At 60.4% G+C, this 16,743-nt stretch overlaps 1 protein-coding gene across 1 annotated transcript; it reads left to right on the top strand.

Annotated features, from left to right (window-relative positions):
* Nucleotides 1-402: 402 nt before the first annotated feature.
* LOC135888996 (fibulin-7-like) lies at nt 403-15,060 on the top strand. Its single transcript, XM_065416809.1, has 8 exons — nt 403-471; nt 2,775-2,931; nt 4,354-4,524; nt 6,425-6,550; nt 8,564-8,686; nt 9,005-9,142; nt 9,674-9,812; nt 14,700-15,060. Exons 1-8 carry the CDS (start codon nt 403-405, stop codon nt 15,058-15,060), a joined length of 1,284 nt encoding a protein of 427 aa, XP_065272881.1.
* Nucleotides 15,061-16,743: the final 1,683 nt, after the last annotated feature.

Here is a 16,743-nt window from a genome sequence, read left to right on the forward strand (position 1 = left end):
TTGCTGGGGGAGTTGCCGGGGGGATGCCATTAGGGACTGGCTGGTTGGTGAATTCTGAGCCATATTTGGGGGGTTCTTGTGATTTTTCTGCCTCCAGTGGGTTATTTCTGAAGGCCCCTCTGGTGGGGAAGCCCCATGGAGGGGGCGGTGACTGCAGCGGGAGGGGGATGATGGGTGGGCATTGGGCAGCAGGTGACACTGCAAACCACAGGGAAACCTGGGGGAAAGCCCAGGGGTTGGTGCCCGGGCAGACTGACCCTGGCCTACGAGCTGCTATCCCCGTTACTGCGTGTATTCCCTCGTTCCCATCTGTGTAGCAGGTTGAGCCATTGCCAGGAAGGAGCCAGCCCTCCGCTCTCCCCGGGTGTCCCAGGAGCTTCGCCCCAGCCCAGCTCCCGCGTGATGCGGCTCCTCGCGGTGCAGGCCCTGGTGGCCCTGTGTGTCCTGCACCTGCCGCTCAGCAGCACCCAGGTAAGGAGACCGACCAGAGAGTTGCTAACAAAGCCTCGCTTTTAAAGAAAGGGGAAAAAGTGATCCGGGAAACTCCAGGCCTGTTAGTTTAACCTCAATTGTATGCAAGGGCTTGGAACCAATTTCGAAAGTGCAAGTAGTTAAGAACATAGACGCGAAAGGTAGTTGGAATAAAATACAACACGGGTCTATGAAAGGGAGATGGCGCCAGACCAACCTGCTCTGCTTTGAGAAGAGAACGGATGTTTTTAGACGAAGGAAATGCACTTGATCTAGTCTGTCTGGATTTCAGTACAGCGTTGGGTACAGTTCCACTCTGGAAATTATTAGTTAAACTCGGATTAATCTGAGAATTGAAGGGTGGGAAGGGAACTGGTTAAAGGGCAGACTACAACGGGTCATATTGAAAGGTGAATTGTCAGGCTGGAGGGAGGTTACCAGTGGAGTTCCTCAGGGATCCGTCTTGGGACCAGTCTTATTTACCATTTTTATTAACGACCTTGGCACAAAAAGCAGGAGTGCGCTAATAAAAATTGCGGCTGACACAAAGCTGGGAGGTATTGCCAATACAGAGGAGGACCAGAGTGTCATACAAGAAGATCTGGAGAACCTTGCAAACTGGAGTAATAGAAATGGGATGAAATTTAATAGTGCAAAACGCAAGGTCATGCGCTCAGGGACTCGGAACAAACAAGCAGTTTTGCTTTAAGCTGGGGACGGATCAGTTGGACGCGACAGAGGAGGAGAAAGACCTGGCTGTATTGGTTTACACAGGACGAGGTGAGTCGCCAACATGATGCGGCCATGAAAAAGGCTAATGCAATCCTAGGACACACCCTGTCCCCTGCACTACAGTCCGCACACGCCTCCCCCCACCTGGGGAATGGGCTGCCGGAGTGGCTGTGGCTGCAGTATGCGGAAAGGGGAGTAGGCTGCAGACTGCCCGCCGAGGAGGGACCTCGCGGTGGAGCTGAGCTGTGGGTCTGGAGAGCTGGGGATCCCTGGAGCATGTGGCCTGACGCACAGTTGTAAAGTGTCTTGAATCCGATGCGGAAGAGAGAACAATCAGACGGAGCAGCCCTGTGTGGGCTTTGTGCGAGTGACGAGGAGCACCCACCAGCAGCGTCCCCAAAGGGGCTCCCAGCCGCCCCGCAGCGAGCCTGGCAGCTCTTGGAACAGACAGCCGAGCCCAGCCTTCGAATGCAGGGTGCCGTGGCGCGCGTGCGTGGGCTCTGGGCAATAGTTAACTGGCTGAAGTATCTGATCTCCGGAGTCGCCCTGCAGAAAGCACAGCCTGCAGACTCCAGCTCTGCTTTAGCTACAGCCGCGTCTCTGCACCACGGACTCTCAGGTACAGCCTGGCCTGAGGGCCTGCTCCCGCTGCCTGCCTCTCAGCCCGTCAGGGTGCCCCCAGCACTCAGTGCTGCTGCGTGAGGAGGTGTTAAGAGATGCTGAAATCAGGGCAGGAAATTCCCTGAGGGCTCTGCAGTGCCCCCGATCCTGCCCCACGTCCCTGTGGTGCCAGGGCAGAGGCTGAATCTCCGGGCTGCCTGCCTGGGCCGGGGCGTTCTGACAGCCCTGCTGAAAGCCTCAGTCACAGGCCTGGATCCTGCCCCCGCGTCCCTGCCTTTCCCTTCCACTCTTGTTCTGTTCAGCCTCTAGGAAACCTGCTCCAATAAATGGGGTTTTCCAGGGTGTGAGGTGATGGGCTCGGGCCCTGGCTGCCAGGGGGCATCTCCCAGGACTCAGCATCATTTAGCTACAGCCTTCGGGGAGCTTTCTGTGCACTCCACTCAGGACTGGCCCTTAAGGGTACGTCTACACTGCACTGTAAGCCTGGAGCTCAAACTCAGGCTTTACCCCTCTTCCGTCCACACACACATCATGCTAAACCAGGGCGCAGACCCAGGCTCCCAGGACCCCACGAGGATGAAGGATCCAAATCTGAGTCAAGCCAGGACCCAGGGTTCACACCCTCTTGCTTTGCCACCAAACATATCCCACAATCCCACGGGCCGACTCTCTGTGACCTGTGGACTGCCATGTTTCCCGACAGCTCCACGAGCAAAGGGCCTGAGCGGATATTTTTTGAGTGGGCGCTAGGAAGTCTGGGAGATGGGTGGCTGGACATGGTCCCATGTAAGGCAGAGCCCCAGGTTGGGACCCAGGGGTCCACAGTTCCTCCAAATGAGTGTAGCTGTTCCTGCCCTAGGTTAGCATGGCCAGGGCCTGCTGACTCGAGTTCTGCTCCTCTGGCCTGGCAGTGCAGCCAGCCCCCGGGTGACCCGTGTGTTTGCCCCCAGGACTGCCTGAGCCAGCGCCCGGTGCTGAGCGCCATTCAGCAGCTGCAGAAGCTGCTGTCCGCGCAGGAGGCCGCCCAGCTGCAGGGGATGCGTAGCCTCAAGAAGCAGCTCACGGTCCTGCAAAGCAACGTCCACGCGCAGGCCACCGGCCACAACGGTAATGCAAACTGTGGGGCGCCGGTTGCTGCCCGACGCTCCCCTGGGGAAGCTGGTGCAAACGCCTCGGGCTGGGCGGTGCTAGGTGCGAGGGTTGCCAGGTGTCCAGTTTTCGACTGGAATGCCTGGGCGAAAAGGGACCTCGCTGGCTCCAGTCAGCGCTGCCGACCGGGCCGTTAAAAGTCCAGTCGGCCGTGCTGCAGGGCTAAGGCAGGCTAGTCCTGACCTGTCCTGGCACCGCACTGCGCCCCGGAAGCGGCCAGCAGGTCCGGCTCCTAGGCTGGGCGGGGGGAGCCAGAGGGCTCTGCGCACTGCCCCCGCCCCGGACACCGACTCCACACTCCCATTGTCCAGGAACCACAGCCAATGGGTGCTGGGGAGGGGGCGGTGCCTATGGGCGAGAGCGGCATGCGGAACCTCCTGTCCTTCCCTCGCCCCGCCTAGGAGCCGGACCTGCTGGCCATTGCCAGGGCGCGGCGCCAGGACAGGCAGGGAGCCTGCCTTAGACCCGCTGTGCCACTAACCGGGAGCCGCCCGAGGTAAGCCTGAGCCCCAACCCCCTGCCCCAGCCCTGAGCCCCCCCAAACCCCTCATCCCTGGCACCACCCCAGAGCCGGCACCCCCAGCCCAGAACCCATACCCCCTCCTGCACCCCAACCCTCTGCCTGAACCCGCAGCCCCCTCCCGCACTCCAAACCCCTCAGCCCCAGCCCCACCCCAGAGCTCGCACCCCCATTTAGAGCCCTCACCCCCTCCTGCACCCCAACCCTCTGCCCCAGCCCAGTGAAAGTGAGTGAGGGTGGGGAACAGCGAGCCACCGAGGGAGGGGGAATGTAGTGAGTGGAGGGCAGGCTTCGGGGAAGGGGGCGGGGCTAGGGTGTTCAGTGCCCGGCGCTGTACTGCAGGCATTGGCTCTGTGGGGCTGCCCTGGGCAGGTTGCCTCCAGCACACTCCTGGGGCCTGGGTGTCCCTGGCTCTCCACTGCACTGCCAGCTCCGTCCCGACCTCCTGCTCTGAGGCCTGGGCCGGCCTGGAGTGGCTAGATGGCTCGGGGCTGTGAGCACGTCCTGCCCCGTGGGGTGTAGGTAGGTCGACACAGAATTCTCCAGACCAGGGGCGGCTGAGGCCAAAGGGGCCGTGTGAGCCGCAGCCATCACTGGGTTGGATCCTGCCCACCTCTCCATGGGCCGGCCAGCCAGCACCGCGGGCCCAGATCTACCCGGGTGCAGCCGGCGGCGGGGGACGGGCTCTGCCGGACTCTGCTGACCCAGGGCGGGTGGGATCTATTGGGGAAGGGGCAGGAGTCGGCCTGTGGCCCTGCCCTCTGGGGTGTCTGATCCCGGCTGAAGGGCGCTGATGGGGATTGAGCTGGGGGGGGGCAGGGCTCGCTCCCTCCTAACCCCGTTCCCCTTCCCCCCCCCAGACAGCTGCCCCCCCCTGACGGCGCCCCTCAATGGCAGGAAGCTGGGTAAGAAGGCGACGGTGGGGCACGAGGTGCATTTCCTGTGCGAGGCCGGCTTCCGGCTGGTGGGCTCCGAGTCGCGCACCTGCCTGCAGGACCAGACGTGGAGCGGCCAGCAGCCCGTCTGCCGGAGTGAGTATTGGCTGGGGGGCGCCACGGGCGGGCAGAGCCCCACGCCCGGAGAGGGGCTGAGGGGCCTCCAGGGACTGGGAACGGGACGGAGCCACGGCTAGGGACTGCGGCAGCCATCCTGGGCAGAGCTGCCAGCGCCTTCGTTCCAGAACCCACGCCTGCCCTGATCCCCGCCCCACGCTCCTATCCACCCCGATCCCCACCGACACGCCCGCCCCGATCTCCGCCCCACGCTCCTATCCACCCCGATCCCCACCAACACGCCCGCCCCGATCTCCGCCCCACGCTCCTATCCACCCCGATCCCCACCCCGCCTCTGCCCCAATCCCCGCCCCACGCCCCTATCCACCCCGGTCCCCGCCCCCACACCCACCCCAATCCCCACCCGGCCTCCGCCCCAGTCCCCGCCCCACGTTCCTATCCACCCCGATCCCCACGCCTGCCCCTATCCACCACACCCCCATGCCCTGATCCCCGCCCCATGTCCCTATCTGCCCCGATCCCCACCCACACGCCTGCCCCGATCCCCGCCCCGCTTCTGCCCCGATCCCCACCCACACGCCAGCCCCGATCCACACCTCATCCACCCTGATTCCCGCCCCGCCTCCGCCCTGATCCCCGCTCCCACGCCTGCCCTGAGTCCCCCACCCCATGCCCCTATCCACCCCAATCCCCACCTCCACCCCTGCCCCGAGTCCCCACCCCATGCCCCTATCCACCCCGAGTCGATCAAGGACGGCTGGGTGGGGAGGCAGGACAGCTAGAGGCGGAGGGATGGGGGGAGGCAGGACGGCTGGGTGCAGGGGTGGTGAGTTATATGTGCCCGTGGTGCCTCTGCTCCAGGAATATTCAGGGCCTGGGGGCCTGGCTCCACCAATGTTCAGGGCCGGGTCTCTCCCCCGTCCCCGCGCGCCTCCCCTGGAGTGTTTTCTGGCCCTGCCTGCTGCCCCGGGCTAATTAAAAGGGCCCGAGGGTCCCCCGGCCACCAACACTGGCAGCGCAGTGGGGCTAAGGCAGCTTCTTGCCCGCCCTTGCTCCGCACTGCTCCCGGAAGCGGCTGACACCTCTCTGCGGCCTCCAGGGGTGTGTGGGTCTCCGTGTGCTGCCCCCGCCCCGAGCGCCAACTCCGTGGCTCCCATTGTCTGGGAGCTGCAGCCAATGGGTACTGCGGGGGCGGTGCCTGCAGGCAGCAGCGTGTGGAGGCCCCCCTGCCTCCCCTGCCTGGGAGCCACTGCCAGAGGGGTGTGCGGGTCGCTTTCGGGAGCCGCCCGAGGTAAGTGTCACACCCCTCACCCCAACCCAAACCCCCGGCCCCAACCCAGAGCCTGCACCCCAACCCCCTCTCAGAGCCTGCACCCCTCACCCCGACCCCCTGCCCCAGCCCAGAGCCTGCACCCAAACCCCCTCCCACACCCAAACCTCCCTCCCAGAGCCTTAGGCGGGTGTGGGGTGGGGTGGGACTTGGACCCGTTCTGGGCACCACTAACAATTATACAAACCTGCTGCCCCTGGCTTGGTTTGGTGACTGGGTGGGGAGGCAGGACGGCTAGAGGCGGGGGGGATGGGGGAAGGCACGACGGCTAGAGGCGGGGGAAGGCACGACGGCTAGAGGCGGGGGGGATGGGGGAAGGCACGACGGCTAGAGGCGGGGGGGGTGGGGGGGGAGGCAGGACGGCTAGAGGCGGGGGGGTGGGGGGGGAGGCAGGACAGCTGGGTGTGGTGGCTGGGCGGGGGAGGCAGTACGGCTAGAGGCGGGGGGATGGGGGGGAGGCAGGACGGCATGGTGGGCAGGAGTCAGACCACACCGAGTGATCCCAGTATTTGTGCCTGAGTTTGTTTATTTGAGCTTTGTCACCACGTTCCAGGTTCTCGCTAACCAGCGTCTCTCCCCTCCCCACAGGTATCCGCCACTGCGCCAGCAACCCTTGTGCCAACGGCGGGACCTGCATGGAGGACGTGCAGCAGTTCACCTGCTTGTGCCCCAGCAGCTGGTCAGGCAGTAACTGCCAGACCCCCGTCTATTCCTGTAGGTACAGACCAGGCCCCGGCCTCTCGCACCTCTCAACGCCAGGAGGGGCAGCAGCAGAGTGGATCAGTTGTGTGTGTGCGCACGTCTGTGGTACAGGGAAGAGGTGTGTGTATGTACGGTACAGGAAAGAGGCGGGTGTGTGTGTGTGCGCGCGCACGGTGCAGGGGAGAGGTGTGTGTGTGTGTGTGTGTGTGTGTCCTTGAGTCCCCGGGCGATGCTCTGGGACTGCTCCAGACGAAGCCAGTCAGGACTCTGGGGGAGCCTCTTCTCTCTGAGCAGACTGTCTCCAGGGCAGGAGGCTTCCACAGCTTCGACCTTCCTGGGTCTGACCTTGGAGCATTCAGCCTCCCCTTCCACACCGTGCACTTTCCGCAGCGAGTCCGCCCGGGCGGGGCTCCTGGGGAAGCCAGAGGGCCCTGCACCCCAACTCTGCAGTCAGACGTGACTCTCAGCCAGTCGGTAAAACAGAAGGTTTATTAGTCGACAGGAACACAGTGTAGGACAGAACTTGTTAGCACAGAAATCGGTAACTTTCAGCCAAGTCCATCTTGGGGGGAGGGGAGCCCAGAGCCAGGGCTCTGATCCTTCCCCTGTGCCCCAAGCCAGCCGAGACTGATTCGCTTCCAGCCGCCTGGCCCCTGCCCTGCCCGTTGCTCCTCCTCTGGCCTTTGTCTCACTGCTGGGCCAAGAGTCACCTGGTCGCATCCCCCTCCTGGGTCTCAGGTTCCGAAGGTGCGGCCATAGCATCGGTGCAGGCAGCTGGAGCAACCCCCACAAGTCACACACGCTTATTCCCACCACCTAGACATTGGTGCAATACACAGGGAAACTGAGGCACACACAGCATTCATGCAAAACAGTATACAACATAACAAGGTAAAATCCCCACTTCGTCACAGCATGGGGCAGGGAAGAAGTGTTTGTGCAGGGAAGAGGGGTGTTGGGATGTGCACAGTGCAGGGAAGGGTTGTGTGTGTTTCTTCACATGGTACAGGGAAGAGGTGTGTGTGTATATGTTCACACGGTGCAGAGAAGAAGGTGTGTGTGCATGATGGAGGGAAGGGGGCGTGTATCCGTGCATGCACGGTGCAGGGAAGACTGTGTGTGTGTGTGTGTACACGCACGATGCAGGGAAGAGGAGGGTGTGTGTGTGTGTGTGTGTGTGCGCGCACGGTGCAGGGAAGAGTGTGTGCGCGCACAGTGCAAGGAAGAGGAGGGTGTGTCTGTGTGTGCATGGTGCAGGGAAGGGGTGTGTGTGTGTGTGCGCGTGCGCGCACACCGTGCAGGAAAGAGGAGGTGTGGGTGTGGGTGCACAGAGCAGGGAAGAGGGTGTGTGCGCGCACGGTGCAGGGAAGAGGGGGTGTGCGCACGGAGCAGGGAAAGAGTGTGTGTGTGTGTGTGTGCGCGCGCACGGTGCAGGGAAGTGTGTGTGCGTGTGTGTGCGCGTGCGCGCACACGGTGCAGGAAAGAGGAGGTGTGGGTGTGGGTGCACAGAGCAGGGAAGAGGGGGTGTGCGCGCACGGTGCAGGGAAGAGGGGGTGTGCGCGCACGGTGCAGGGAAGTGTGTGTGTGTGTGTATGTGTGTGTGTGTGGCATTGGATGTGGTTGTGATGGCGGGTGACCATGGTGCCAGCTAGGGAGGGCCAGGACACGAACAGACTGGCAGGAGCCAATCGCCGTGGGGTTATAGAGGGTCCTTCCAGCCAGTTTCCCCCCCGGCCTGCAGCGCCAGGCCTGGGCTCCCAGAAAAGCCCTGCCCCCAGCAGCCATGGCTGTCCCAGTCCATCCGCCCCCGGCTCTGGCGCTGCCCCGTGTTCCGCTCACGGGGCGCCGTGCCATGAGCAGTGAGTGCCGCGGCTCGGCGCCGACAGGCTTGCCCAACCCCCGGCAGGGTGGTGCAGGAGTTGGGAGTGGCCTCCACACAGTGCCCAGGGCTGTGCCACGCCCCGGGCCGGGCTCCGCCTGACGCCGACGGGGGGAGCTAACAGCCGCCTCTCCCTGCTGCTGCAGACTGGGTGACGCTGAGCAACTCGTCCTTCAGCCGCCAGCCCCGCTGCGCAGACACCCGCCTGGGCTCGCGCCGCTGCGCCTGTGACACCGGCTTCCAGCTGCGGGACGGCGGCGTGTGCCAAGGTACCATGGCTCCCTCTCCACGCTCTGCCAGCGGGGCTGGGGAGTGTCTAACCCCACCGAGGCCCCCACGGCAGGAGCTCTGCCCTCGCCCCTCCCAACGAGGGACCCGCCCAGCAGCAGCACCCCGGGGCCCAGGGACGTGGCCAGCCCCAGCCAGGGAACCCAAGGGGAGGCTCTTGTGTGGCACCCAGGGTGGGGTGGAGGCTGGGGGGTTTCCGGCACCGGCCAGGCTGTGAGTGCCCACGGTTGGGGGGTGGTCTGGGTGTCACACTTCCTGACCCCGCTCCCCGGAATCTCCCCTGTCTATTCCGCGGCCAGATGTTGACGAGTGCCAGCTCTCCCAGGCCAGCTGGCAGAGCCGCCTCTGCGCGCACGACTGTGTGAACCTGCCCGGCTCCTACCGCTGTGTCTGCCCCCGGGGCTACCTGCGCCCCGCAGACCAGAACATGTGCACCGGTGAGCAGCACCTGCGTCGGGGGAGGGGAGAGAGACCTCACTCCCTGCGGGGTCACCACGGCTTGCATGTGGGACCCAGCCCAGAGCCCTCCTGCGCCCTCAGCTCAACAGCGTGGCGAGCCTCAAGCCCCTTTGGGTGCCCACGGGCCTGGACTGGACCCTTCTTTGGCATCATCCCACCCTGGGAACAGCTCTGCCTGAGTGCCAGGCTGTTGCCAAAGCCCCCTGGGATACCCAGGCCTAGTGTTACCTGTGCCCCCTTGGGACCCAGGCTCCCCTTGCCTTGGCACCAGCCTGATCCTGAAGAGGCAAATGTCCCCTGGCCCCCATCTCTGCCGTTGGAGCAGACACTGGGCTGGCCATGCAGGCTGGCTCAGCACACGGGGGCTAAACAGCCCAGGCAGGAAGGACACTGGCAGGGTGTGTGGCCACAGCTGGGTAGGCCGGGGAAGGGCGAGGCCCTGGCCCCACCATGGAAGGGAACCAGTTGCATTCACACCAGGATCTGGGGGATTCTGTTTGCTCTGCCAGATGTGGACGAATGCACCGACAATCAGCACAACTGCAGCCATGGCGAGCTCTGTGTCAACGTCTTCGGAGGCTACCGGTGTGTGCGCCCCGAGTGCCCCAAGCCCAGGCTCAATACCAGCTACGTCAAGACCTCCGTCTAGTAAGTGTTTCTGGGCATGCAGGCCAGCAGCCCACGGCTCCCCTGCGGCACCCCGGCTGGGAGGAGTGCTGAGTCCCTGGGAGGCACAGTGCCCGCTGCTGGCAGAGGCTGCCCATGCCCTACGCTGTGCCTTGCAGGGACACCGGCCGGTTGCCAGACACAAGTATCTGTTTAGGGCAGAGGTTCTCAAACTGGCGGGGATGGGGGCGCGGAATGTATTCTGGGGGAGGGGCACGAGGCGGCCGATGGTGGCCGGGTGCCCAGCAGCGCAGAAGTAAGGGTGGCATGGTATGGTGTGGCATGGTGCATTGCCCCCCTTACTTCTGCACCACTGCTGGCGGCAGCAGCGTCTCTTCAGAGCTGGGTGGCCGGAGAGCTCTGTGCTATCTACTGCAATGGGTCTGTTTGAATCAGTGCCGGATTGGGTTGAATAGAGTGTGTGTGTAACTACTACCGACCCAGTGAAGGGGGAACGCGCAGCTGGAGATGCATTGCTTTAAGGTGGCATAGGCTGACTTGCTTCAAAATGAGAGAACCACCTGGCTGGAAACTGGTGTCACATCTCTGACGTTCAGGGGCTGTCCCCAAGTCAAAATACCCTCCTCCCCCCGTGGGCTCTGTTAAAGCAAAGGGGAATTCTCCAGGGGAGCAGGGTGGCCTAGTGAGTAGAGCACTGGCCTGGGACTCAGGAGCTCTGGGTTCTTTTCCTGGCACTGCCATGGGCCTGCTGGGTGACCTTAGTGAAGTCTCTGTGCCTCAGTTTCCCCCTCTGTAAATGGGGCTATTGCTACTGACCAGCTTTGCGTGCTGTGGCTGAAGAGCTAGCTCGGTCTGAGCACCAGCTTCAGCATGTGTAGCCTACCCTTGAGGCAGGCTGCGGCTCCGCTGCGTGCCCCCGGCACCGGCATCCTGGACGGGCGGCCCGGCACCAACCGCCTGAGCCGCAGTCCAGTGTCACCAGGGCTGGGGCTGGCGCTGCGCCTGTTTATGCAGCTCCCTTGGCGGGAAGTCAACCTACAAACAGGCCGCCCAGGAGCCTGCGCTCTTGGCTGGCTTTGAGCAGAGGGTTGGCGTCTCACCGGGACAGACCAGCTCTGCTCCCCCCAGCTCCACAGGCTCAGCTTGTTTAGCAAGACCCAAAGTCGCTCCCCGGGGCCCTGCGAAGGCACCGTCTCAGCGCAGGGAGGTTCTTCCATCAGAGAATAACACCAGCGCCAGGCTCTGCGGAGCCCCCCAGCTGGCAGCCTCAAGGGGTCACCTGGACACTCAGCAGGCGACTCCGGCTGTTGGTGGGGGCGGCTCGATGAATGTTGTGTGCAGGGTGGGACTGGGACTCCCTGGTTCTCATCAGCGCCTCGGTCAACCCCTTGCTCCCTCTGCTTTTCAGCAAAGGGCAAACGCTGACCTCCGCTGCTCCAGTGTAAAGCCAGTCGCCCTGCGGCTGTGTGGAGTTCCTGGGGCATGGCTGAGAGCAGAACGGGGCCTGTCGGCCAGCCACTGCATGTGACGGCCTCGCTGCTTGGGAGACCTGGGGCTAGACTGGCCCCAGAGCTCAGCAGGCCAGGTGCATGTGGCCCAGCTCGGCGGGGGGGAGTGCTCTGACCCTCCGCACTGGGACTGTCCTAGCCTCACAGGGCCCGGTTTGCAGACTGGCCAAGCGCCCTGGGCCCACTCTGGCTCAAACGGTTGGCCATGGTGTCTGTGGTTCCTTTGGGTATGTGCGGGCTAGCTGGGAGGATTCTAAGGATGCCACCCCGCTGGCATAGCTGCCTTGTCAGAGGCTGGGTCTAGGGCTTGGGGGGTGGAGGGGTGTTGTGGTTCCCTGGCTTGCCCTGACGCTAGACAGAGCTCAGCTGGCCGGCCTCCGGCCCAGGCATTCCACTGCAAGGCCTGGCTTTAAATGCGGCTTAGGTCACATGTGCCATGAGTTTGCTAACCCTCAGCAGGCCCTGCCATTGCTAAACCTCCCTCCATGTGGGGCACAGGCAGACGTGGCTCCAGGGCCATTAACAACTGGCACAGGAGTGGGCCCTGCACCTGATGCTAGAAACATTTCTGCAGAGCTGGGCGTAGATGTGTGGGGCGGGGGGAAGCCCATTGAGGGGCTGTGGGGCAAGACTGAGGGGCATTGGCAGAGCTGGATGGGGCAGGATTATACAGCCGCGGCCCATGTGCTCCCTGGCGTACAGTGGTAGCCCTTTTAGGGGGTCCCGTGATAACTAATGGCACATTTAAACTAATATTATCCTAGGTCCCCTGGCCCAGCCCAGGGCATCCTACCCACCTGCCCTGCCACCGTCCCCATCTCACGGCCTTTTCCCTGCCTTGTATATTACAAACGTGTACACTTGGACTGAGTTTGAGATGGAAATAGGGGACAGACTTGTTGAAAGTCTCTGGGTAAGGGGTAAAAACAAGGGTGATGTCATGGTAGGGGTCTACTACCAACCACCTAACCTGGAAGAGGAGGTGGATGAGGCTTTTTTTTAAACAAATAACAAAATCGCCCAAAGCACAGGACTTGGTGATGATGGGGGACTTCAACTACTCAGACATCTGTTGGGAAAATAATACAGCAGGGCACAGATTCTCAACAAGTTCTTGGAATGTATTGGAGACAATTTTTTATTTCAGAAGGTGGAGAAAGCTACTGGGGGGAGGCTGTTCTAGATTTGAGTTTGACAAATAGGGAGGAACTGGTTGAGAATTTGAAAGTGGAAGGCAGCTTGGGTGAAAGTGATCATGAAATGGTAGAGTTTGTGATTCTAAGGAATGGTAGGAGGGAGAACAGCAAAATGGATTTCAAGGCAGATTTACCAACTCCCTGAGTTTGCTAGGTAAGATCCCATGGGAAGCAAGTCTAAGGGGAAAAACAATTGACAGTTGGCAGTTTTTCAAGGAGACATGATTAAGGGCACAAGAGCAAACTATCCCACGGCACAGGAAAGATAGGAAGTATGGCAAGAGCCCACCCTGGCTTAACCAGGAGATCTTCAACGATCCAAAAATAGAGTCCTACAAAAAGTGGAAACTAGGTCAAATTACAAAGGATGAATATAAACAAATAACACAAGTACGTAGGGACAAAATTAGAAAGGCCAAGGCACAAAACGAGATCAAACTAGCTAGGGACATAAAGGGTAACAAGAAAACATTCTACACGTACATTAGAAGCAAGAGGAAGACCAAGGACAGAGTAGGCCCGTTACTCAATGAGGGGGAAAAACAATAACAGAAGATGAGGTGCTTAATGACTTCTTTGTTTCGGTTTTCACCAAGAAGGTTGGTGGTGATGGGTTGTCTAACGTAGTGAATGCTAGTGAAAATGTGGTAGGATCAGAGGCTAAAATAGGGAAAAAACAAGTTAAAAATTACTTAGACAAATTTAGATGTCTTCAAGTCACCAGGGCCTGATGAAATACATCCTTGAATACTCAAGGAGCTGACTGAGGAGATATCTGAGCCATTAACAATTATCTTTGAAAAGTCATGGAAGATAGGAGAGATTCCAGAGGGCTGGAAAAGGGCAAATCTAGTGCCCATCTATAAAAAGGGAAATAAGGACAACCCGGGGAATTACAGACCTGTCTGCTTAACTTCTGTACCTGGAAAGATAATGGATCAAATAATCAATCACTTTGCAAACATCTAGAGGATAATAAGGTGATAAGTAACAGTCAGCATGGATTTGTCAAGAACAAATCATGTCAAACCAACCTGATAGCTTTCTTTGACAGGGTAACAAGCCTTGTGGATGGGGGGAAGCGGAAGACGTGGTATATCTTGACTTTAGTAAAGCTTTGGATACTGTCTCGCAGGACCTTCTCGTAAACAAACTAGGGAAATCCAACCTAGATGGAGCTACTATAAGGTGGGTGCAAAACTGGTTGGAAAATCATTCCCAGAGAGTAATCAGTGGTTCACAGTCATGCTGGAAGGGCATAACGAGCGGGGTCCCGCAGGGATCGGTTCTGGGTCCGGTTCTGTTCAATATCTTCATCAATGATTTAGATAATGGCATAGAGAGGACACTTAGAAAGTTTGTGGACGATACCAAGCTGGGAGGGGCTGCAAGTGCTTTGGAGGATAGGATTAAAATTCAAAATGATCTGGACAAACTGGAGAAATGGTCTGATGTAAATAGGATGAAATTCAATAAGGACAAATGCAAAGTACTCCACTTAGGAAGGAACAATCAGTTGCACACATTCAAAATGGGAAATGACTGCTTAGGAAGGAGTACTGCAGAAAGGGATCTGGGGGTCATAGTGGATCACAAGCTAAATATGAATCAACAGTGTAACACTGTTGCAAAAAAAGCAAACATCCTTCTGGGATTGTTGTGTTACAGGAGTGTTGTAAGCAAGACACGAGAAGTAATTCTTCCACTCTACTCTGCGCTGATTAGGCCTCAACTGGAGTATTGTGCTCAGTTCTGGGCACCACATTTCAGGAAAGATGTGGACAAACCGAAGAAAGTCCAGAGAAGAGCAACAAAAATTATTAAAGGGCTAGAAAACATGACCTATGAGGGAAGATTGAAAAAACTGGGTTTGTTTAGTTTTCAAGTACATAAAAGGTTGTTACAAGGAGGAGGGTGAAAAATTGTTCTTAACCTCTGAAAATAGGACAAGAAGCAATGGGCTTAAATTGCAGCAAGGGAGGTTTAGGTTGGACATTAGGAAAAACTTTCTAACTGTCAGGGTGGTTAAGCAGTGGGATAAACTGCCTAGGGAGGTTGTGGAGATGTTTAAGAGCAGGTTAGACACACTCCAGTCAGGGATGGTCTAGATAATACTTAGTCCTGCCAGGAGTGCAGGGGACTGGACTAGAGATCGCATGAGGTCCCTTCCAGTCCTACGATTCTATGATTCTGTCTCCCCCCAGTCAATGTGAGCGCAATCTATGCCCCGTGAACAGCAGAGCCTGCCGCCTGGCCGCCAACTCCATCTCCTTCCACTACCTGCCGCTCCAATCCAACCGCACCGTGCCCAGGGTGCTCTTCAAGATGTCCACCACCCACCTGGTGGGCGAGAGCCTGCGCTTCGCCATCACGGGTGGCAGGGGCCAGGGCGTCTTCGCTGTGCGGCGCTCCGACCGGCACGCCGGCGAGCTGATCCTCACCAGCCCGGTGGCAGGGCCGGCCACCTTGGAGGTGGAGCTGGAAATGAGCAAACTCGCCAGGAAGGTTCTTCTTGGGAAGCACATCTTCAGGGTCACGGTCTTCATCTCCCGATATGAGTTCTGAGCCCCCCAAAGCCGCCGGCCTGACACAGTCCAGCAGAGACACCCGCCTCAGAGCCGAGACAGGGCTTCCAGGGCATCCAGACAAGCTAGCCGTCTGGGGCGCCCATGCTGGCTTCTAGAAAATGTCTGGGGAGCTGCCTCCTTGGAGACCCCCATTCTTCACCTGGCAAAGACGTCGCCCCTAGTGTCCTGACTGTATAGCATGTCACGGTCTCACTGGGGCTGGCTGTGGATGGCAGAGAAATCACAATGGCCAGTGCCCAGCCGTGCAGGGTCGAGGGTGGCTCGTGGGGTAGTTGAGCTGCTCCCCAGCCTGGGCACAAGCCCACGGGGTGTCCCGTGTCAGCCGCCAGCTGCACTTCCCTGCCGCCCCTCCAGCTTGCATTCCCCTGCTCTCGTAGGCGCCCCTGGGCTTAGACGTCGCATCCAGCTAGGGCAGCAGCAGCACGGCGAGCCCACCTGGGGCAGAAGAGCAGAACCTGCCAACGGGGGATTTGGCTTCTCATACATAGTAACATAAAATAAACCAGCAACGTCCCTAGCAGGAGCTCTCGCCGCTCATTGCTCCCCATCGCCTCCTTGTGAGCCAGCAGCAGACTGATGTGCCGCGCTCTGCCCTCCTCCCCTACGGCCGGCTGACTCCAGCCCCGGGCCCCAGCACCGCTGCCCCAAGCCTCACCTCGGCGTCCCTCTGCTGTCCAGCACCTGAGCTCTCATCACGCCTGTTCCCTCAGCGTGAGCTGGCCGTGTGCTGCCAGGCCAGGCCGACCGGGCCTCGACTACCCACCTGCAACCTGGGGCTGATGCTACCACCTGAGGGCCTGGCAAATGGGCCGATAGCCCACAGTGCCAGGGGCCCATGCCGCCCTCCATGGTTGCACCCACCCTGCCTGACAGGCCCTGCACTCTGCCGAGCCAGGGCAGGAGGGGCTGGGGTGTGAGCCGCCATGGAGTGGGGTGGGTACGTGCATTGCCCTGAGGGGCTGGGCGCATGTGGATGTGTGTTCCCTGAGACTCCCTAACCCACCGGCCCGACACGCCATCCACGCCAGGGGAGTGCATGGCTCTGAGCACTGACTGGGGTCCCAGAAACGTGCTGAGGGCTAAGCAGGGAAGCTGCAGGAGTGCCATTTAGGGGAAGCAGCGGGCCTCTGACCAGAACGCCCAGTCGAAAAGGGATCCTGGTGGCTCAGGTCAGCACCGCTGACCGGGCTATTAAAAGTCCGGTCAGCGAGGCAGCAGGGCTAAGGCAGGCTCCCTGCCTGCCCTGGCTCTGTGCAGCTCCTGAAAGCGGCCGGCATGTCCCTGCGGCCCCTAGGCACAGGAGCGATCAGGGAAGCTCTGTGCGCTGCCCCAGTACCGGCTCCGCAGCTCCCATTGGCCGGGATCTATGGTCAATGGGAGCTGTGGGGGCGGTGCCTGCGGGCAGCGTGCAGAGCCCCCCAGGCCGCTCCTCTGCCTAGGGGTCACAGGAACATACTGGCTGCTTCCGGGAGCTGCACAGAGCCAGGGTAGGCAGGGAGCCTGCCTTAGCCCCACTGCACCGCTAACTGGGAGCCGCCTGAGATAGGTGCCGCCCAGTTGAAGCCTGTGTCCCTATCCCCCTCCCGCACCCAACCCCCTGCCCCAAACCCCCTCCCACACCCTAACTCCCTCCCAGAGCACACACCCTTAGCCCCCTCCT

This window comes from Emys orbicularis, chromosome 14, assembly GCF_028017835.1.
Source record: "Emys orbicularis isolate rEmyOrb1 chromosome 14, rEmyOrb1.hap1, whole genome shotgun sequence".
NCBI lineage: Eukaryota > Metazoa > Chordata > Testudines > Emydidae > Emys > Emys orbicularis.

Coding starts and splice junctions, on each gene's coding strand:
- LOC135888996 (XM_065416809.1), top strand. CDS start 403: ATGCGGCTCCTCGCGGTGCAGGCCCTGGTGGCCCTGTGTGTCCTGCAC. Junction 472..2,774: donor TGCCGCTCAGCAGCACCCAG/GTAAGGAGACCG, acceptor GTTTGCCCCCAG/GACTGCCTGAGCCAGCGCCC. Junction 8,687..9,004: donor GGACGGCGGCGTGTGCCAAG/GTACCATGGCTC, acceptor TTCCGCGGCCAG/ATGTTGACGAGTGCCAGCTC.